The 22,816-nt window shown below is 52.1% G+C and overlaps 1 protein-coding gene across 1 annotated transcript in view; it reads left to right on the top strand.

Annotated features, from left to right (window-relative positions):
- Nucleotides 1-22,816, top strand: part of PAPPA2 (pappalysin 2) — a 91,600-nt gene that overhangs the window by 41,573 nt on the left and 27,211 nt on the right. Inside the window, exons 7-16 of the mRNA XM_051625028.1 lie at nucleotides 282-774; nucleotides 1,297-1,425; nucleotides 2,280-2,371; nucleotides 2,448-2,641; nucleotides 3,811-3,948; nucleotides 7,463-7,601; nucleotides 8,297-8,516; nucleotides 17,973-18,144; nucleotides 20,051-20,228; nucleotides 22,340-22,553. Coding sequence (XP_051480988.1) covers nucleotides 282-774; nucleotides 1,297-1,425; nucleotides 2,280-2,371; nucleotides 2,448-2,641; nucleotides 3,811-3,948; nucleotides 7,463-7,601; nucleotides 8,297-8,516; nucleotides 17,973-18,144; nucleotides 20,051-20,228; nucleotides 22,340-22,553 — 1,969 coding nt within the window. The remainder of the gene's footprint in view (nucleotides 1-281; nucleotides 775-1,296; nucleotides 1,426-2,279; nucleotides 2,372-2,447; nucleotides 2,642-3,810; nucleotides 3,949-7,462; nucleotides 7,602-8,296; nucleotides 8,517-17,972; nucleotides 18,145-20,050; nucleotides 20,229-22,339; nucleotides 22,554-22,816) is intronic.

The raw sequence follows: 22,816 nt of genomic DNA on the forward strand, positions 1-22,816 counted from the left end.
GTCCCTGTTTTCGAGGGCTGGGAGACACAAGGCTTGGCAGATGTGGTGCTTGTGTGCACCCTCAGGAGCTGGAAGAACAGTGGTGCTTGTTGGGTTCTAGGATGTTAGAGCAGATGCCACCAGCTCTGGCACATACCCGGAGTGGGTGCACAACTGTATGGGTGAGCAGGCACAGCACAGAGATGCTTAAGCTTCCACAGGAAGGATTGCCCCTCTGGGTCCCCTCTGAGGTCAGCTGTCCCCTGCTTCTCATCAGCTCTCTCCTCACCCTTCCTGCCCAGGACCCCCAGATGTGGACCAGCCCTGTGAGCCCAGCCTGCAGGCCTGGAGTCCAGAGCTCCACCTGTACCACATGAACATGACAGTGCCATGTCCCCAGCCAGATGGCTGCATCCTGGAGCTACGCTTCCTGCACCCTGTCTACCCCGAGTCCCTCACCCTCTGGACCACGTACCTGTCCACGGGCACTCCCAAGGCACTCTCTGACATTGAAGTCTTGACAGAGCAGGGGGACTCCATCCATCTAGGCCCCCTGGACACCTTCTGTGATGTCCCTTTCACTGTCAAGCTCAACATAGCTAAGAAGGTGTCTGGAGTCAAAATCTACACCTTTGACGAGAGGATGGAGATAGACACGGCTCTGCTGACCTCCATGCCCCGCAGCTCTCTCTGCTCCTCCTGCAAACTCTTCCAGTACCGGGTCCTCCGTGACCCCCCGTTTGCCAACGGATCCCCCACCACCCCAGCACAGCCCCAGAGACACTTTGTGGACAGGTGAGTGACATGGCTGGGACAGTTCCTGATCACCTCAGGTCCTTCCTTTGAACCCCGGGATAGTTTTGCCTTGTCGTTTTGGTTGGCTTGGTTGGGTTTGGTTTTTTTTTCTTCCATTGCCACATGAAATGCCATGAGCAGGCTCCTTGTTCAGAGACCTTGCTGCAGGGCCACTGCCCCACCACGACCCTCACCCAGAAGCCCAGGCTAACTAGGAGCAGCTCATGAAACCCAGAAACGTTTTCCCCGTCAACACCACCAGTAAAATGATCTTTGGAGTTAATGGAGCTTCTTCCCAGCTTAGACCACGGGGAAATAAGCAGCAGGCCCCTCTGCACGACCTGGCAGAAGCCCTCTTCCCACAGTCTCTGCCTCTGGCAGTTTAGGGTGTGAAGACACGTGTCAAACTGGTATAGCCTGGGTACAACCATGTGGTGTCTATAGCTGTGGTGAGCAAATCTGTTGCAGATGTAGGAGCTTGTTCCCTCCCGTTCTTCATTCAAGCCCTCTCTGTTCCTGCAGGGAAGTCTTGCCTGGGCAGGTGTACCACTACCAGGTGCAGGCCATCTCTGGGACCACCTCAGGAGAAGCCTCCCCACCGCTCGTCCATGTCCATGGAGCACCCTACTGTGGGGATGGGAAGGTCACCTTGTAAGTCAAGCAAACCCAAGCTCTCAGCTGAGCTTCTTTAAGCTGTCAGGACATCCTGCCCCAAAGGGAACCACTGGGTTGGTCCTCTACCCATAGGTACTTGACTTGAAGATCACTGGAGTGATCCAGTGTTTTGCAAATTGCCACATGCATTTAAGATGGAGATAGTCTTTTTGAGAAGCAGGGTCTGGAGGAGGGATCCAACCTGAACATCCTCTGCTTTTGACTGCAGTGCTTGGGTTCTGACCCATCTCAGCAAACTGTTGTGGAGTCTGACCCTAAAAAGATCCCCATTTGGGACTGGCCAATATACATAGGGTTTTTTTGCACAGGACACATGATGGTGGCCCTGCATCAGCAGGTGGTGCAGCAAGCACAGTCCCACTCAGTGTGGTCTCTTTAAAGAGCTGTCTGGTCCCTCCATAGAGATCCCAAATGATGAAGGATGCACCACATCTACCTGGAGAGACTCCAGTGGTTTCCCTGCCCTGTCTGGGGCTTCTTATGCCAAATTTCCATATTTGACCTTTTTGGACTTCAACTTCCAGGTTACTCAACCGTTTTGCATTGAAAGCAGCTTTCTTAGCAGTGTGAGGGAAGTGGAAGGAAGTGTAAGAAAGTCACAGTAGAGTCAGGCCTTCTGTCCTGTGCTGTGTTCTCAAGCTCTTTTTATCCCCTGGCAAGATACGGTGTTTTCTCTCCTCTACCACACTCCACCTGTGGTTCTTCCTCTTCTCCCTGCTCCCGTGGAAATGGAACAAATCTTATGAGGCCTTCACTCGGGACTGGGCAGACGTGTGGAGATGTTGAGTCGAGGTGGTGATGTTTAACACGCCTGGCTGTTGTCCTCTTAGGAGCCTGGAGGAGGAATGCGACGACGGGGACTTGCTGGATGGAGATGGCTGTTCCAGGAAATGTAAAAAGGAAAAAGGCTTCAACTGTGTTGGTGAGTCCCAAACGGGTGGAGACCTCCTCCTGGGGCAGGAGTCAAAGCTGCGTGTTACTCACGCTGCTTCTTGCAGGGGAACCAAGCCTGTGCTACGTGCACGACGGGGACGGCGTGTGCGAGCCGTTCGAGGTGACGAGCAGTGTCCTGGACTGTGGTCCCCACACACCTGATGGGTACAGGGATCTGTGGGCAGCCACAGCCTACGCCTCCCATCAGGACCTGAAGTCCTGCCCTGCTTCCTTGGCCACCGGAGAACCTGTTGTGAAGGTGAGTTGAAGGCATGGCCAAGAAAAAGACTTTTCCAGCAAAGCCTGTGAGGGAAAGCTGGGGAAGTCGCTGCTGCAGGAAGGTACTGAAGCTGAAGCAAGTCTTCAGAACAGCTCTGGGACTGCTCTTTGCTTACTGAAGGCCACATCTGGGTGGTTTTCACACCCCTCTTTCAGTAGTCCCTAAGTTCAGGATCTGTAGTGTGCAGGAGGGGTGCTTTATCAAAGCAGGGAGAGCACCTTCCCTGACCCTGCAGTCTGCTGACCAGTGAGTGCCCTGTCCCACCAGCCACGAGCACCACCTGCAGCACGTGAGCAGTCCCACTGCTGGTTGAGAAACCCCATCTGCCCAACACCTTATACGGCCAGGGCCTGAGAGGGTAACATCAACACGGACGTCAGCATCTGTGCTGCTCTCCAGCTCTCTGAGCTGAAGCCAAGGGAAAATCGATGGGAGAATTCCCAGATTTCAGATGGGCTTTGGAGCAAAGCCTGGAGGTCTAGGATGGGATTTTGCTGGATTGACAGTAACGTGATGTGTGTGTGTTATTTCCCAGCAAGCTGAAGAAAAGAGAAATATATAGAGGGGTCTCATTTAGCCCTTTACATGTGTTTCTATTGACCTAAGGAACAATCTTCTTGAAACCTACAGGATGATTTTTACCTTGCCCAGCTGTAACTGTCTACTGAGATGCCTCGGGCTCAGGTGTCTTCTCCTCTAGAACAACACATGTACCTCCCAGGTTTTGTCTGCCAGGCCCATGGGCACATCTGGGCTACTGTAGGGCATTAAATGGCACAGAAGTCTGGTCTTCAGGTAAATGAATCACACCTTTGGATCTTGTCAGCCCTGCCAAAACCAGGAGGCTGTGGTCTTTTCCACCACCTCACAGCTTCTCTTCTTTGTCACTGAGCCCCACAGACACCATGGTGTGCTTAGACAGCATATATACAGCCCCTCAAAATGGCAAGGGCCACCCGAGCATGTGTGGACAGTGAGATGTCACTCCTGCTTAGGAACCCACCTCCTAATTGTCTTCACGTTGGGAACCAAGCTGGGATCCTGCACAGTGTTTGTTGAGTCTTCCTAGAGGTTTTGTAGGTGCTGGTTTTTTTTTTTTCCTCTCACTTTCTTTGCTACTTTCTGGGTTGAAATAAATCTCCTTCCAGGTATGTAAATCACACCTTCGTGATGTGCCAAAAGACCTTTCCCTGGCTGCTTGGTTCCCCTGTGCTCCCAGCCAAGACAAGGATCAGGATCCAGATGAGGAGAGGATGCCCTTGGGCGATGAGGGAGTTTGGCTCAAGGTAAGTGAGGTTGTGTGATCAGACACAGGAGGATTTGCTGTCCCCAACACTTTGATAGCAAACATCCATCCTGTTATGTCCTGTAGGAGCTGCAGTAGCCTGAAAAAGTGCTTGGGTTGGACTTCATATCCTACTGAACTCCTTGCAAACCCCAGATGCCTGTGGCTGGGTCTGATGTAGTTGCCCCATTCCTGCTGCAAGCAGCAAACCCATCCTGGGGCAGACTGCCAGGAGAAGGGCTGTGCCCAAAACCAGAAGCCCACAGAAATGTGTAGAGGCTAAGAAACTACTTGCTCCTGACTATTCCCTGCAGCCAAGCTGGGCTGTTACCTCCTCGAAGGGTGGGCACAGGCTGTGGTTAAAATCCTCGTTGCCTTTGTTCCCCATGGCTGTGAAGAGCAGCAGAGGGTAGCTGGGGTACACACTGCCACCCTGAGGGGTGCTGAGCCCTCCAGGGTGCTGCTGAGCACCTTCAGCCAGCAGCTGTGGCAGGTAAGTCCTCCCATCCCACAGTGATTCCAGACTGAAGGAGGCAACTCTGTGCACAAGATGCTGGTCCTGCAGCCCCATGGGGGCTCAGGGGCTGCCTTTGGGGGAGGGCACCTGGAGGGTCAAATCTCTGTCCTGGCAGGCTGAGAAGCAGGATAGAGGAGAGCTGAGGGTTAGGCCAGCAGGACTCTTTTTTTTTTTTTTTAACAGCCTTGATTTTCTGGCCACAGATGTGGTTTAGAGGTTTGGTGCCTGTTGCCTGGTGTTACTGGCGAGCTGGGCCCTGGCTCCCTGCTTCCTCTGCAGCTTGAGGGGCACCTTGCCTTGCTTTGCTCCAGGTTGTCTAGAGAGGACCTCTCTGCCCAAGACACTTGGACAACTTGGTGAATTGTCCAACCTGGTCAATAAACAATGGTATTGCCTTTGAGCTTCTCTGTCTCTCCAAAGAACCACCTTTAGCTGCTTCCTCACCCCCCCTCCTCCTTCCTTCCCTGCCTGCATTCTCACAACCTACTTTTCAGCTCCAGTCTCTGGCCATGACAAATGTGCTTCCTTCCTCCCCTCACCAGCAGGAGAGTTGCAGTGTCCCCTGCTGCCCCACCTAGATGAAAGCTTCCTTTCCACTTCTCACCAGGGGTTAAAGTGTGTTGTTCCACTTTTATTGAAGCTTGTGGTCAGTTCTCTTCCTCCTCGGATGTTTATAGGAAAGACTTCTCATTACTGGCTCTCAGTGCTCTCTTCAGGAGTGCTATTCTTTTCTGCCCGTAAAATTATTTATGGACTAGTCATAAATATGCCCTTTTCCTTTTTATTTTTTTTCCCCTTTTTTAATAGAGATTGGTAACATGCTGGTTTAGGAAGGATAGCTTCTTGTTGACAATTTTTCTAGCACACCCAGACAGGAGCGGTGCTTTTTGTACCCCCATCTGCCTGGGGTTCCATGGCCTCCAGCTCCTGTGGCCACTTGAAAGCCCTTGCACCTGTGTCACCCGGGTTAGAGCCACACCACAAAACTCATCTGGTGGTCAGAACCTCTTCCCACAGCCTTTCTCATGAGGTGGCACCAATGAGCAAGAGAAAGGCTGGGTCGTGCTGGGGGTGTGAGGTGTGTGTGCCACCTAATGAGGTATCTACCACAGGCCTTGGTTCTGCTGCAGATGGGGATGGTTATGATGTGCAGATCTCTGCCCAGGCTTTGTTCTTAGTTTCTAACACATCTGATGAGGAGATAAACCCAAATTGCTTGTAAGCAAGTCAGGATGTGCAATATGCAGGAAACTAAGCAGAAAGGCAGGAGGAGGGAGAGAGAAAATTTAGGGTAGATCCCTGTGGCCAAGCATATAATATGTCTTTAAAAGAATTGGGATGTCAGTCAAGTCAGCTGCTGTTGGTCTGAGGGCCAGTGTCCTTCACCTCCAAGTAGCTGCACTCAGTGTGGGAAGGGAAAGAATACATCTCCAGATGTGTAGTCCAGGGAAAGCCTCACCTGACTTCTCCAACCATCTTTCCTCCCCTGAGGAACTGCACTTGGAAGCGGTTCCTCAGCAGGTGGCTGGGTTAAAATCACACAGCTCCTTGGGGCTTCCCAACTGCAGCTCTGTCCTGGGCTGCTCCTAGGAGCAAGCTGCAAGCACTGCTGACTCCTCTGTCTTCCTCCTCTTACTGCCTTCCTGGTCCTCCTCTTACTGCTTTCCTGGTCCTCCTCTCCTTGCTTTTCCTGGTCCTCCTTTCCTTGCTTCTCCTGGTCCTCCTCTCCTTGCTTCTCCTGGTCCTCCTCTCCTTGCTTCTCCTGGTCCTCCTCTCCTTGCTTCTCCTGGTCCTCCTCTCCTTGCTTCTCCTGGTCCTCCTCTCCTTGCTTTTCCTGGTCCTCCTCTCCTTGCTTTTCCTGGTCCTCCTCTCCTTGCTTTTCCTGGTCCTCCTCTCCTTGCTTCTCCTGGTCCTCCTCTCCTTGCTTCTCCTGGTCCTCCTCTCCTTGCTTCTCCTGGTCCTCCTCTCCTTGCTTCTCCTGGTCCTCCTCTCCTTGCTTCTCCTGGTCCTTTCCCTTTCCCCCCCCTACTTTTTCTCCCCAGGGGAGACAGTGAGGATGTACCAAATCGAAAGGGCTGGGCCCCCATCACAAATGGGATGGTTGTCCCCTCTGCTCCCACAGTCTGCTCCTTGGGCTGTGCCCTGGCCAGCTGGGACTTGTCCTCTTCCCAAATGCCTTGGCATTTCTGGGTTCCCTCCGTGCCGGTGCTCAAACAAAAACACTCCACGGGATGGGTCTTGATCAAAACACATCTCGGCGCTGGGTGGGGGGTACCAGGGTGGGGGAGAACAACATTTCTATCCTCTTACTTCCAGAGAACATCTGGCCTGCTGTGATTGATGCCATGAGTTTTCCGGCTGCCTCCTGTAGCCTTGGGGGTTGTAGACAAGTGGGGAACTGCCAGTTCTCCCAGCAGGCAGGACTTCTGCCCACAAATCTGTCCGCGTGTTGGCTGACGGACAGTTTGAAGTCACTCTGGGTACTGGGACTGTTCTTTGTTATTGTTTTGGGGTGTGTTGGTTGTGTTTTTTTTGTTTCTTAATGGAAGTGTTCTGGTGGCAGGGTTTGGGAGCTGGGTTCTCTGGGTGCCTGGCTTGCCCAGCCAGCACTGCGTGGGGTTGGGAACTGGAGCCTGGTGACAGGAGGGCAGAAAAGGGTATCCAGGTCTGGCTCAGGTGTCGCCCAATTTTAAGAGCAGAAAATGTTGAAGCTGGGAAGATGCCACGGATTTATGGCGAGGCAGGACTGATACATGTGGGAAAGCCTAGTGGGAGGCTAAAGGGGAATGAGGAGGGAGAGGATTGTGTTCCTGTGCTTTCCCCTCTTCTCTTTCTTCCCACCATTTGCTGCTCTGCACATCTGCAGTCTCTGGCCCCCTCACCCAGCTCCTGCTCTCTCCCCAACGCTCCCTCTTTCTCTCCCTCTTGCGTATCCTGGGATCAGAAAGGCTGGGTTGGGTTTGCAGGCTCTCAGGGTTCTTCTTGCCCTCCTGCCCAGGTGTGCTTTGAGAGACCTGCAGTGCCCAGCGCCCTCCTGGTCTTCCTGGCCTCTGATGGCACTGATGTCCCCAGCCACCAGCACAAACCAAAGGTCACCATCCAGCTGAGCGACGTGGACGGGCTGAACCGCTCTTTGGGTGAGCAACCTCTGGGCTGTGGCTCCAGCCCACCAGTACCCTCACCATTGCCATGACCTCACTGGGTCGGATGCTGCTGTCTCCTGTCCTTCCCCCCCTTGCAGCAGCTTCTGCTTCCCAACCTGGGCTATTGGGATGTGTCCAGTTCTGGAGCCCCTAAAGCAAAAGAGGACGTGGAGCTGTTGGAGTGAGATGCTCAGAGGGTTGAATGGAGCAGCTCTGCTCTGGAGCCAGGCTGAGAGAGTTGTTGTTGTTCAGCTTGGAGAAACATAAGGCTCTGGGGAGACCTTAGAACACCTTCCAGTGCCTGAAGGGGCTGCAGGAAAGCTGGGGAGGGACTTTTTACAAGGGCAGGGAGAGATAGGACAAGGGGGAGATGGTTTCAAGCTGGAAGAGGAGGGGATTTATTTGAGATATTATGAAGATATTCTTTCCTGTGAGGGTGGTGAGACCCTGGCCCAGGTTGCCCAGGGAAGCTGTGGCTGCCCCATCCCTGGCAGTGTTGAAGGGCAGGTTGGATGGGGCTTGGAGCAACCTGGCAGGGGGATGGGAACTAGATGATCTTTAAGGTCCCTTGCAACCCCAACCGCCGTGTGATACATGAAATGTGTCGGGGAACAGAAGCGGTGAATCAAAAGCAGAGGAAATATCCCTGGAACTGAGCTAGTGGCTTCTTTCTTCTCCCCTTCTCACAGGGACGTATGAGCTGTCATGCCAGCACAACCCCCTCATCATCAATGTGACTCATGGCCAGGAGGGCCCATCCCACCAGGCTGCGTCGGTGCTGCTCAACTTCTCCTCCCCTCTGGTGGGCATCTCAGCCGTGGCCCTAAGGACTTCAGCTGAGCCTGGCTCTTCTGACCCCACCACCTGCCTCCTGCAGCACCAGGAGGCACGTGGCCATCAGCACTACAGGTATGGTCTCCTCAGGGCACTTCTCCGGGGCTTTGTGCTTCAGTTGTGGAGTTTTTATCTACATCACTGAGTGTTCCATGGCTATTCTCAGGTGGCTTTTGAGGTGGTGTGGAAAAATCCAGTGGAGTGAGTCTTGATTTGCTTTTTGGGGTGGAGGATGGAAGGGAAGAAATACTGGTTTTGTGCATGGCCTGTGCCTCTGCACTGAGCTGTAGGAAAGGACAGTTGCCTAGAGGGAGAACCAAGCTCCTTCTGCTCTGAGGAGTTACCACTGAGGATTGCTGCTGAAGTGTTGGCTTCTCCAGGATCTGCTTCACAAGCTCCACTTCCATCCATTCCAGTCCTCCCTGCACTGTGGGACGTGAGGATGAAGCCTTTCTCCTCCTCTCTGTGCTGGCTCCTTGTCCACCCCGGGCTCCTCACCAAGTCTTATGTTGCCCCTGTCGTGACACAGTGATAACTTCAACCTCCTGATGTTGGGCTCTCGCAGACATCCCCCTGTTCTCACACAGCAGCAAAGCAGGGGCAGTGTTTGCAGAGCAGGAGCTGCTCCCTGAGCGGGTCCTGCTGGAAAAGGGACAGGGAAGGGACCATCATCCCAAAGAGACTTCATAAACAGGGCAGGAAGAGTGTGCTGAGCAGAGGAGGGGCAAAAGGGTGGAGCTTGGCTCTGGCCCAAAGGGGTAGGGGGGCAGATGACAGACCTGCCCAGCCTGGCTTTGCTTTTAGCTCCCAGAATTCAGAAACCTGCTGCTCCAGCGTGCTCTGATCAGCCTGTTACTCAAACTGGGAATGCTGGTTTTTAGGTCCAAGCTTTGCTGGAGCTGCAGGGGTGTTAAGAGTGAAGGGCTTTGCTAGGGTCATTGCGTCACTGCTACTGTCATTTTTCTTCTGGTGATGGCCCTGGATGGAGCAACACCCCTGATAATGAATGAGTGTGTGTGTCTACAAGCTCGTGGGATCATGGTACAGTTGATTTATGGAGAGTTCTGGAAGCCATGAGTGTTCTCTAGTTGCTTTTTGCTTTTTCTTTTAAGTGTGCGTGTGATTTATACAGAAACATAAATCTCAGTGAGTCAGCATATAAATATTATTCTCAGCTTTACATGAAAGGGTCAGTGTCCACCTGAAGTGTGGGCTGTTTCCTCCTGGTAGCCCTCACAGCTATGTATGCACATGCTTCTAAGGCCCCAGCCAACTGATGTGGTTTTTCAATGACATTTTTTCATCCTTCCCAAGTACTTCTGTGCTCTTCTTGCTTACGAGCTTCCCCTTCCCCCTCAAAAGTGACTGCAAGGAGAAACAGACCCACTGGGCATGGTCCCTGGGTGGGGAGAAGCTCATATAGGGACAAACAGACAGGAAAAATAGATGTGTTTTTTTTTCTTTTAAGAGAAAAATAGCAGAAGCACAAGGTGGTTGCTGTGTGGCCAAAGTGTGCAGAGCTGCCTGCTGGTCTCTTCGTGGGGGCATGGCAGGACCCAGCAGCATCCTCATGTCTTCTCCCCTCCTTCCCACCACCACCCTGCAGGCTCCCAGTGGCCTTGGCTCAGCTGCCAGGTGCTGAATCAAAGGTTACACACCTGCCCTCACCAAACACCCTGAGTAAATCAAAGCCTCAGAGTAGGAAATGCTATTTCTGGGGTAGCTTTTCTGGACAAAAGGCTTGGAATATTTAGCAGGGGGAGGGTGGGCTTACAGCCTCCAGTAGCCCCACTGGTAATAAAGGCTCTGCCTCTGCTAAGTCAGCAAACTTCCAGGTGTCCATGCTTTACTACATTTTTTAAAATCTATTTAATCTCCAGAACTAATACACAGCAGTACTTGGGTTTTTTTTTAAGGGCTAATAATCCATTTCATAAAAGCCTGGTGGAGTCTGGTGGGGGGAAAAAAAAAAAACACCACCATAAAAATGCAGGAGCATGAAATCTGAAGAGGTTTAGAGACATGGGATTGTAAAAGATCACAGAAGGTCTGTGGTGTTGCTGTAAAGAATCAAACTGACCATTCACACACACCCCAGCTTCTTGAACGTGCCTGTGAGCACTTTCCTAAAATAATCCCAGAAAAGGACAGTAACAAAAGCAACAGGGAAAGGAGGTTTCCTGGCTTCAGCTTAGAAGTGCTCATTGCCAAAAGAATAAATATATGGCAGTGTGGTACTTCTTGGAGCATCCTTGGAGGATCTCAAAGGGCTTTGCAGGCTGGGGGAAGTGAAGGCCTTGTGCTTGGGCTGATGAAATGCAGCCACCTCCAGGTCAGGATGCAGCAGGAGTCTGACACTGGAAAAGTCCATCCTGGTTTGGAAAAAAGAGTTGCCTTCTGCTTTCAAACTTGCTTGAGGCACTGAGGGTGGAAAGAGCAAAGTAGTGTGGTGTCCCTCCATTGCACCTTAGTACCAGCTCCAGGAGCCCTCTCTGTAGCAGCTTGGGGCTGCTTTTTGCTTCCTGTACCCTAACCCAACCTTAGGAGGCCAAGCAGAACTCAGACTTCTAGTGAGTTTCCACCCAGGAATCTCAGGCTCTCCAGCTTTTGAATCCTTCCCTTTGTATTTTCAAACAGTCCCTCCTGTTTTCCTTGGTACAGGCTATTTACCAAACCAGAGGAACATTGTTCACTTCCCCTGTTGTATTTCTATTTTTGCCTTGCTTTTCTTTTCAGTGCCTTTTATTTTCTGTTAGCATGTGCTGGGAAATGCCTGGGTGAGCTCACAGGAGAGGTGCTACCAAAGGCAATCCCTGTTGTGTTTTTACTTCCTGGGAGTCCTTTCCTCTGCCCTGCCCTCACCCCTCAAAAAAACAAACCCCAACAAACCACCCCAAAACCACATTAATGCATCAAGGGGAGTCTGGTTTGGATTCATTTTATATGGAAAGTAGGTGTCAGGGAGACAAAAAGTCAGATCAGTACATTTTCAATTGTTAAACTTTCTTTGCTGGATAGGAGAGGGTCATTTCCCAAGCAGGTTTTCTTTGGTTGGTTTGGGGTGTTTTTTTTAATGCAAGGTCAATTGATGACCTGTACTGGTGTGAAAATTTGAGGGGACCCTGAGTAGAGATGCTGGTGTTGCCTGTGCTTCCTGCTGGCCTAGGGTGCCCCGTGGTTGGGGGCTCTGAACAAAGAGGATGGATCCCAAGGTCACTCCTGGTGGGCTGAGCTGTGGTCTGGTCAGGAACCAAGCCTTGAAGCCTGATCACCACCTTTCCTGGAGTATGGAACCACCTCAGCCTTTGGCTCTGTCCTTGAGGCTACAACAGCAAGGCTTGTTGACCTCTGGTGCTTCTCTTGTGTGTCCCTGACGGGCAGTGATGGCCAAGACTCTGCTGTAGGACTTGATCATTCACCTCAACTTTATTGTCCAGAGGGGAGGTGGCAAGGGAAACCCCTGGAGGTGCAAGGACCATTTTCATGGGCTGCCCTATTCCTCTCTATACAATAGTGGGCTTTTTGTTTTTTCTTTTTTGGATGCTCAAGGCATCTTCTGCCTTTCCCTGAGATGAGCCAGTCTCACCTAGGAAAAAACCACCCCCCAAAGCAAAAGTGTTTCACCAGTTTGATCGTAGACTCATAGAATAGTTTTGTCTGGACAAGACCTTTAAGATCATTGAGTCCAACCATTGACCCAGCACTGCCAAGGCCACCACTGAACCATGTCCCTCAGCACCACATCTATATGGCTTTTAAATCCCTCCAGGTTGATGACTCCACCACTGCCCTGGGCAGCCTGGGCCAGGGTCTGACAACCCTCTGGGTGAAGAAGTTGTTCCTGATACCCAGTCTAAACCTCCCCTGGCACAACTTGAGGCCATTTCCTCTTGTTCTATCACTTGTCAAATGCAGCAGCTCAGCAGCTTAGAAACAAGGTGCTTGGTGTCACCTCGTGGAAAGGGTCACTTGACTTGATAAACTTGCTCTAAGCTTGGCCAACCCCTGGTACATCAAGGGATGGTGAAGTTCAACACAGAGCCCATTTCAGCTCCTGGTGAAATCCTGAAACGTGATCTCAATTCCTTTATTCTCCGACTGGAATGGACACTGTCCCTCCCATGCCCAGGGAGGAAGGGAATAAGTGCTGGGACGCCCCAGGGTTCATCTGCAGAGCCCTTGGTGTCCTGCCACAGCCAGCCTGCCCCTGCCTCTGCCTTCCCTAATGTCACATTCAGGCACTGGTTTTTCTTTGTCACAGAAACTGGATGAACCATGTCCTTCAGAAGGCTCTCTTCTCTCATGTTCCAGGCTGCAGGAGGTGATGAGGCCACCATCTCCCCTGCTGAGCTATTCTTGTATCCCATAACCATCTCAGCTGAGAACTTGCCTCTGATTTCCAGATGAAATGTGTTGCTTTTTCTCCATCCTTGTCTAAAAGGGCTAAAAGCCTCCTGCCAGGAGATGACTTTTTCTGTGTATGTGTGTACAGAGTGATCAGATCCTCTCAATATCTCCTCTCCTTCAGTCTTGCACCATGAGTCTTGCAGTCCAGCTACACCTTCTGCTTGCAGGTCCCTATTAAATCCCTCCACAATTTCTACTCCCTTCGTGGTGGTGGCTGGGGGTCAGAAGTGAATTCCTCTGGCTGGACAAGAGAGAAGGTGGCAGAAGTCAGGTGCAGCATGTAGCCATGGGGATTGGACGTGGATCAAAGTGTTCTTTAGGCAGCTTTGGGACCCTTGAGGAGTTCTGGTAGAGAAATCCTACCTGGGTACTGGCCTCACGATGGGCAGGTGGGGCCATCTGCCTTCAGGAAGGAGTCAAGCCAACTCCTCCCAGAAGTGATGAAGGTAGGTAGGTCCTGACTCAGGTTGGGAAGCTGGCTAGACCAAACCTGAAATTTCCTTCAGCTTTGAAAATGATGGAAATGGATCATCTGGAAAAAAATATGAAGACTGGTCTTCTCTTGCTTCTTTTACCTCCTTTGCCACTATGGCCAGTAGGTCACAAGTATCTTACTGGTGCCTTTTCTCTGCCTGTGAGGTAGTTGGCAGTGGATGACTCACAGGGATGATGGGGGTTTTTTTTGCCAAGTTTCTTTGGGAGTCACGTAGAGAAGCAAACATCTCATCTTGAGGTGGCAACCTCAGTGAAGATCGTAATCGAGAATCATCACCGTCGTTGGGTCTGGACACGTAGCCTGCTCCCACAAGGTTGGTTGCTATCAGATTTATGGGAAAAGTGAGACCTTTCCCCTTCAGGAGAAACATGCCTGAAGGGAGAAATTCCCTAGTCTTTCCAAAACACCTTTTCTCATTTCCTAGCTATTCTCTTCTGCTCAACTACCTGGGGGTAAACATCTTTTATCTCCCTGATGTTCAATCCAGACTCCACCAGGCAACTTTTTCACTTCAGGAGATTTGGCTGAAGCCTTTCCCTTTCCATCAACATCTCCTATAACCCCTTCTCCCCAAAACTTTACACCACGAGATGAACATCTTAAGATAATTTTCCCCTGTTAGAGTTGGAGCTTGGTGACAAGGGCTGTTTTAGCAGCCACCTTTGGTTTGAACGTTTGGGTTGATGCTACAGCAGTTCATGGATTATTTATGATACTTCAGTTACCTGCACTGTAGCTGGCCTGGCTTAGCTTGGCTTGGGTGAATCCATCAGTATCTTCCAAGTTCTGTGAAATAATTGCTGGCAATGCAAAATTTCATCCATTCTAGGACAAAATTCTGTCTCCCTACTGGCACTGTCACTACGGGCTCAACCTACTCCATTGCTGGCCTTGTGCTTTTCTTCTAGAGAGATGAAGGTTCCCAAAACCAATTCCTAGTTTATAGAATGGGTCCCATTACAGAACAAAACACTCTAGGTTCCAGAGCAGTTAGAGCCATCACTAGGTGGAGTTTCACCCGTTTCCAGATCAGAAGCTTTCTTTGATGTATGAGTTCTGGGACTTGGTGACCCCAGAAGATCATGCAGGTGGGTGCTGATGTGGAATAAGTTAGGAGAAAAACCTTGGTGGCTTGTGAAAATGTTGTTGACAAATCATTCATTTGAGCTTCAAAAGATGCTGGGATAAAAACTGACTTTTTTTTTGGATGTTTCATGCTTGGGGGGGGGGGAGGAATGATAATTAAAAAAAACTGGCTTGTCCTACATCTTATATGACCTGAATCAGCAGTGGCCAAATGTCAGGAGTTTGCAGCTGCCACAGAGAAATTGCATTTCTCACCAAAAAGGAGAAAAAAGCTCCTGCATGCTGAGCTCAGACCTGGCCTAACTGCACCATTTGCTGACCCAGCCTTTGTTAGGGAGTTCCAGCAGCAGGGAGTGAGGATTTATTCCCTCTTGTTACCTGAGCTGTGGTGGACCAAGACCACACAGCTTGTTTTTGTTGTCCTGCCCTTGGATGGCACCAGGCTCCAGGGTGTCCTGACCCGGGGTATTGCAGTGGTTGCCACGATGGTGCCGACAACGATGAGGGAGGTGACAAAGGCAAAGCTTCAAGGTGGAGATTGTATCTTTGTATAGATATGTCGAAGCTTATTTGGATCTTTGAGAAAAAATCCAAGCAAACCAGTCAGTCCTCAGTGATGTGAGCCCCTCTTCAGGTCTGGAATAGCAGCACCAGACTTCAAAGCGACGCATGGGATGAGGACAACTCCTCACAACTTGAGCCAATAGGAATCGGGTCATTTCCAAGGGAACACCTAGTGGGTGTTTGTGGGATACAGGCAGTGTCAGTCCCAGGGAGAATGGAAATAAGCTGGGCATCTTTGGGGGCAAGGAGAAAGCCCATGGCAGGGGGGGGTTGGAACTTGATGATCTTGAAGATCCCGTCCAATCCAAACCATCCCGAGGTTTCGAAAATGTATCTATGTGGCTATATATGGATATATCTACATGGATATATAAAATTTCTACATGGGGGGGAGTGTGTGGGGTGTATATAAAAATATATTTGCTTATTCTAAGTCCCTTCTGCATAAAGCTCATCTGTGTCACGTTTGGTGTGTGCAATAATGAAATGAAGAACTGGCTGACCTATCGATCTGCTTCATCTCAGCACTGAGACCCCCCCTGCAGGGCTGTGTCCAGTGCTGGGGCCCCCAGCACAAGAAGGACAAGGAGCTGTTGGAATGAGTTCAGAGGAGGCCATGGAGATGACCTGAGGGCTGGAGCAGCTCTGCTCTGGAGACAGGCTGGGAGAGTTGGGGTGTTCAGCCTGGAGAAGAGAAGGCTCCAGGGAGACCTTAGAGCACCTTCCAGTGCCTGAAGGGGCTCCAGGAAAGCTGGGGAGGGGCTTTTTGCAAGGGCATGGAGTGATAGGACAAGGGGGAATGGCTTGAAATGGGAAGAGGGAAGATTTAGGTTAAACATTAGGAAAAAATTCTTTGCTGTGAGGGAGGTGAGACCCTGGCCCAGGTTGCCCAGAGAAGCTGTGGCTGCCCCATCCCTGGCAGTGTTGAAGGGCAGGTTGGATGGGGCTTGGAGCAGCTTGGTCTAGGGATGTGTCTGTGCTCATGGGTGATCTTTAAGGTCCCTTCCAACCCAGACCCTCCTGTGACTCTGTAGTTGCTGGTTTTGTTTCCAAACTGCTGGAAAACGAAAATGTGCCCAGAAGTGCTGGAAAGGGCCAGGGCTTCCTTATTTGTAATCTAATAAGTGTTGTCCCAGCTGCCAAGGGCACCCCAGACAACGGGCAGAGTTGCTCCAACCAAGCACTAGGCCTGGCCAGATGTGCCTGGAGGTGCCACCATCCTCTGCAAACCAGGGCTGCATGGAGTGCAAGCTCCAGAACTCAACCTGATGAGCAGATGAAGTCAGGTTGTCTTGGGCTCCTGGTGCAGCCACTCAGCTTCCCCGTAGCCTACAGATGTTTGGTGGCCACACCAGTCATCTCCCAGCCCTGCTTCCCAGCATGTGTGCTGTGACTTGGCTGGATAACATCCATGTGGTGCCAGGAGGTGCCCAAGAGGAAGGGCTTTCTTGCCATGGGCTGTTGATGCAGCCCTGAGCACCATGGCAGGAGGGCTGCTGTGCACCAGCTGCAGCTCCTCACCTGCCTCTGACTGGTGAGGAACAACCAGAAGAAGGCTGGAAAGAGGAGAAGCTCAGCCTCTCTCACATGTCTGTGTGCAGAAAGACATGCACAAGGAGGTTTAGGACAGTAAGTCCACCAGGGAGGGGGTGGAGTTAGGGCCAGGAGCTTGTGTGCATGCATGCACCAGCTGGGGGGCACAGGCAGGGAGCAAAGCAGCTGCCTGGAGAAGGTGAGGGTGGGAGGGGAGGGTAGGGGACCACAATTGGTACCAGATGCCATCAGAAGCTAACGACCTGACAGGCGCTGTGCTGGGAAACCCAATTCTTTCAAAAGGAAGCAAGTGGAAATATAAGCCAGTGAAAGAATTTGCAGCAGCTGCCCCCAAGCCATTTCTCACTTCATAAACAGGTCTGCACTGAAAAAAAAACCAGCCCCTTTCTTCTCGTTCTCCATCGTGGTGTGGCCACCAGCTCTTTCAGGGCTGTGGCCTGCAGGTTTCTGCTGTGTCTCTGGCTCAGTGGGCTTGTCCAGAGCCAACAGCACCTTGTGTTCCCTTCATGTCCACGTTGACATTTCTTAATTTTTCCCTGTGTGTCGTTCGTGGGGTCATTTTGTGCCTCCTTGGCTGGAGAGGGTGAGTCAATATGAGAGGTGAAGGTGGCCTCTGCCTGGTGAAACACCCCAAACCTGCTGGCAGCTCCATGTGAAGCAGGGGGCAGAGGGGAGGTGTTTGGATACCATTTTGGTAAATAATTGAGACCATTGTCCCCTGGCTGGCCCTCATCTTCACTGTGGGACTGTTTGTGATGCTTAATTGACCAGCACCTAATGGCTGGTCCTTGGTGGTGAGCTGCTGTGGTGATGGGGGGAGCTACTGGTTTCCAGGTGATGGGAGATACATGGTCTTGTTCCCAAGGAGCTGATGTCAACATGCATAAGCTTGAAATGCTGGGTGAGGCTGTGGAAGAGCAGAGTTGCTGAAGCCCATCAAAGCAGAGAGGGAAGGTGACCAGAGCAGGGTGGAGGAGGAAGCCACAGCACGTCCAGCTTCTGCCTGGGCATGAAGATGCTGCCAAGGTCTGAGGGGGGACTGCATGTAGTTGGAAGAACACCTCATGAGTGGTTCCCTGGTGTCTGCAGAGGTTTATTCTCCAGCTAAACCTTTCCTTGTGGTTGGAGACTTCTCTGTGGCTAAATCTCTGATGGCTAATACAGGGGTTATGTACCTGTCGCCCTTCAATCAGTAGAAGTGATAGGAAGTGTAGGGTCAAGGCTGAGCCAAGGTAAAAGGACCCTTCTGGATCATCAGGAGAGTTCAAGCCTCGAAGAAGCTGGAGCTGAGGGATAGGTGTGCATCTCTGTAGGCATCTGTGACCTTCTGAGCATCCCATGCAGATGCAGAAGTACAGAGAGTGCTTCCTTCTTGCAGAAGCCCTGGAACTACTTGCTGATATCTCCTCTGCTTTCCTCTGCAGCTGTGTCCATGGTCCCTGTGCAGGATCAGGAAGATGCACACGGCCACTCCTTGCTGATGCTGCCACCCTCAACTGCACCTCTGATGGACCAAGGCACATGGTGTGCATCGTCACCTGCAAAAAGGGCTTTGTCCTCCACTCCAGCAATGGGAAGAGCCTGGGCTCCACCCAGGTGAGTAGACCTCAGAGCGGGGGTGGCCTCGTAGCCTCTAGTAAAGAAAGGTTTAACCACCCTGAGGTGGTTGGAGTGACCCCAGGACACCTTGTTCCTCCAGCCCTGACCTCCTCACTTGCTCTTCCAACACACCTCGGCCCAACCTTTGTGCTGATGTTCTGGGGACCCCTCTCCTTCCCTCACTGCAGCCCTTCTGTCTGGCCCAGCCTGGTGCTGCCTGCAGACCATGGCTCTGCAGGGAACATCTCCAGCCAAGGGGACACATTCCCACAGAGGGAGAGGTGGACATTTCTGACCTCTGGTTGGGTGTCGCTGGGAGGGTTCAACATCCCAGAGGTGTTTTTATTTCTCTTGAAGCTGGAGTTAGTGGCTCAGGAAAGAATGAAGTCACTGCAGAGTGACTATATTTAGAGGCAGTTGGCAGCTCTGGAAGCTTTTCTTCCTTTGTGCTGTGTTGCAATAACACTGCCCACACCAGCAGGGCACCACAGAGGTCACCATGAAAGGGTTTGTCCTGCTGTCCAGAGGGTCGGGGATGCCTCATAAAAGCTGCAAGCCAGGACAGCTCTCAGCTGTTGGCCAAGGAGACCTGGGACTGATGTGTCCTCAAGAGCTGAGCTGCCTTGGGTCTGGGTAGTCACCTTCACAGGGTGGTGGGCAGAGCATGTAACATGCTTGGGCTGTTCCTGGAGTGGTGGGAACAGGAGTCTCCAGGATTGAGCTGGTCCCTGCACCAGCCCCAGTGAGGAGATGAACTCACATGGGGTGGAGACAAGTGGAGGTGAGTCAGTCCACATCATAGAATGAGAATCACAGACTGGTTTGGGTTGGAAGGAACCTTAAAGATCATCTAGATCCAACCCCCCTGCATGGGCAGGGACACCTCCCACCAGCCCAGGCTGCTCCAAGCCCCATCCAACCTGGCCTTGAACACCTCCAGGGATGGGGCAGCCACAGCTTCCCTGGGCAACCTGTTCCAGGGTCTCACCACCCTCACAGTGTGGGATTCCTTCCTAATGTCTCTGGTTATTAATTACGTGTCAGCAGGGTGGACCTTTTGTCTGCTCGGAGAGTTGCAAGTGCTGGTGACACCTGGCGTGCAGGTGTTGTCCTGTGCTGCAGGCCTTGGTGTTTGCCAAGGGAGAGGTGGGCACTGGAAAGTAAGATGGAGCAGCCAGGGATTCACTGCTCAGCCCATCATTACTGGGGAGGTCATTAATTACATGGGTGCCTGGTTCTGTGGGCCAAGGCACACCCAGGGAAACCAAAAGGTTCCCGTTCTCCTCTGAGGTGAAAGGCAGAAAATAAATCTGCCTCTGGTGACAGTTCTCCTGCATCTGGCAGTGAGATGGAGAACTTGTGGCTGTCACCACTTGCAGGTGCCTGGCCTTCCCCCCCCAAAAGTGGTGTTACTGGTTTGGCTGTGGGATTCTACTCACCTGGAGGTGTTTTGGGAGAACGCACACAGCTCTCCCCTGAGCATCCTCTCCACTTGGTTCAGCTGCACCATGATCCTGCCATGCACCCAGCAGTATCAGGCTTAGTGTTAGTGATGCCTTTTGGAGCCACCACCTCAGGTTCAGTCAGAACGTGTTGGCTAGGAGGGCAGCTTTGACCTTTTGAGCAGCACAGTTGTACTCAGCCAGTGAAGGGACATCAAGGAGAGTTGAGGGACACCTCTTTAGTCTGCAGCCCATGTCTGAGGGCTGCTGGGCTGGGTTAACAGTCTGGGAAGCAGAAATCATAGAAGGGTTTGGGTTGGAAGGGACCTTCAAAGATCATCTAGTTCAGCTCCCCTGCCATGGGCAGGGACATCTTGTATTAGACCAGGTTGTTAGACCAGCACCTCCCATCCTGTTCAGGTGAAGTCTGTGGGTCTGATGGAGCCTTGCTTTTTGCACAGGAGGAGCTGGTGCTGACATGCAGCTCAGGATGGTGGGACAGGTCTGTGACTTGTGACCCTGTTGACTGCGGCGTCCCTGACCAGTCCCACGTGTATTATGCCGAGTTCTCCTGCCCCATGGGGACCACCTACCTGAAGAGCTGCTCCTTCTCCTGCATCCACCCAGCCAAGCTTCAAGGTACGGTCTGGAGTCCTGAGGGATTCCAATTCCTTCCTGGTACCACCTTCCCATGCTCGTCCCAAGCTGTTTGAAATTCCTGGTTATCCTGCCAGGAAGGTGGTCTCCTGAGAGACCTCCTGAAATGGTGGGTATCCATTCCCCTTGACTAGGGACAACATAACATGAGAAGGCTGCCTCTGACTCTGATCCCTTGGCTGGCAGCCCTTGTCCAGTAACCTCAGAGTGTAGGGATGTCTTCTCCTGGTAGCTGGTGAGGTCTGGCAGCCCTCCAGCATGATGGGGATGAGCCAGGCAAGAAGCATGCAGGCAGCCAGCTCAGACAGATGGAGAGGACTTCAGACAGCCAGAAGTGGCTCAGTGCCTGGTGGCTGTGGGAAAGCTGGTGGTTTAGGAGGCCTGGGGCTGCATAAAGCCATAGACACTGATGCCCACAACTGCAGAGCAGGCTGGGAGAGATGTTCACCACCCAGACACGGCCCCATGGCCTGGCTTTCATTCTACCAACTCCATCAAGAGCCACAGGAATGTTTTGAAGCCAAGGCAGAGAAAGAGCTACTGTTCCTGTGTATGCAGGGCTGGGCTGGACAGGATTTTGGGGGTAATTGCCTCGACAGCTTCAAGCTTTGGGACTTTATGTGAGTTTCCACCAGTGCCTTTGCTCTGAACAATTGCGTGCAACAAATCATTTTAATAGGTGCCCTATTTTATGGAGACATTTATAGCTGAAGCTTATGAAAATAATTTACTTTTTCAAAAGTTAAAGCTGGGAGAAAAAAAAAACCTGCAGGGAATTAAGGTCTTGTATCATGTTGGGGGGGGGGGGGGGGGTGCCAACAGATCCCCAGCGTGAGCTGGTCAGAGGGGAGCGTGGAATGATGACACCCCAAATTCTGCATGGACCAGGCTGGGGTGGGTCAGCTGAGGGCAGGGCTTTTATCTGATACATCACTTACATCTTCTTGTTCCTGCTGAAGTCAATGGGAGGTTTGCCACGGGCTCCCTTGGTGGGAAGGCATCCCCTTGGTGGAGTGGCCTGGGTGACAACTGCCCAGACAAGCTGTGGCTGCCCCATCCCTGGAAGTGTTCAAGACCAGGTCGGAATGGGGCTTGGAGCAACCTGGGCTGGTGGGAGGTGTCCCTGCCCGTGCAGGGGGGGCTGGAACTGGGTGATCCTTACGGTCCCTTCCAACCCAAAGCAGTCTGTGACATTCAGCAGCTGCCATGAGGGCTGGTGGCACTCAGCCAAGGCTGCTGAGCCACGCAGCTCAGCTCACAGAGGTCCAGCTGACTCAGCTGAGCTGTCTGTGAGCAAGGATGTGCCTGGTGCTCGTTCTCCCCAAGGGCTGGCATCCTTGTGGGCACACTCTTGAGGGTAATAAATGCTAAGAATTGGCAAGGGAACCTGCTGGTCCAAACCCCTCAGTAGGAAATGCCCCATTCAGTCCAGCCCAGCTTTATTTCTTGCTCAGCAGTTCCCAGTGAACCATCCATCAAACGCACCATGTGGGTCTTACAGTCCTGGGCACCTACCACAGAGCTGTGCAGTTCTGGCCACCCATCAGCTGGGTGCCATAATACTCAACACAAGCCTTTCTAGTAGTGGGTGGTTTGAATTCCCAGTCACACCAGTTAAGGTTCCCAGGTTTGTTCTCCTGGCACTTCCCATCTCCTGCTGCCCGTGTAGCACAGGGCATCACAGCTTGTAAGGGCAGGTAAGGAGAAACTGCAGAAAGCATCTGGGGAGAATGAAGATGGGCTGAGCTAAGGATGACAGGTGGATGTCGTACACAAAAGCTCCCAACTCACTGAAGGCTCTCCTGGGGCACCACTGGAGAGGAGAAGGGAAAACTCTGGGGAGATTGGCAGGACCAAGATCCTTTCTCCATCCCCTAGAAATTGTCCCTTCCCTGCTTCGGTCTGCATCGAAGGAGTTTCTGCCTCAGCCTGACCAAGCATGCCATGGAGTCCATGGTCTTTATATTGTTGCCTCCCTTGGTATCAGCACCCACTCCAAGAGAACTTCTGCTGGTTGCTCTGTGCTTCCCTCAGCCTGACTCCATCCCCACCTCGGCTGCGATCCTAACATTCGGCTTCTTTTCTGGGGCCAGGGACAAACCAGTGGCTGACCTGCCTGGAGGACGGTCTCTGGTCCCTCCCTGAAGCCTACTGCAAGCTGGAGTGTGACACACCACCCCCAGTGGCCAACGCCAAGCTCCTGGTGCCACGATGCCTGCAGGGGAACCATGACGTGGGCTCGGTCTGTCGCTACAAGTGCAAGCCTGGATACCACGTGGCCGAGAACGCAGCGGGCAAGCCGAAAAAGTAAGTCCGTGGTGGTTGTCACCTTTTCTCCTTCCTCCTCTTCTCCCCGTGTGACCAAGAAGAAGAGGTGGTGATGCACAGGATAGCCTCGAAGAGCTGATTTGATAGGTCCGAGGCAGAGCAGCTTGCTCTGCTCCTGCAGGTTCCTTGAGATACAAGAGGCTGGTTTAGATGAAGGCAGGTGGGAACGAGAGGCAGGCTCCTCTTGCACGCACGTGTACATTGAGGGGATGTGAGTGAACCTAAAGAATGTAAATCTCAGC

This window comes from Apus apus, chromosome 7 (genome assembly GCF_020740795.1).
Source record: "Apus apus isolate bApuApu2 chromosome 7, bApuApu2.pri.cur, whole genome shotgun sequence".
NCBI lineage: Eukaryota > Metazoa > Chordata > Aves > Apodiformes > Apodidae > Apus > Apus apus.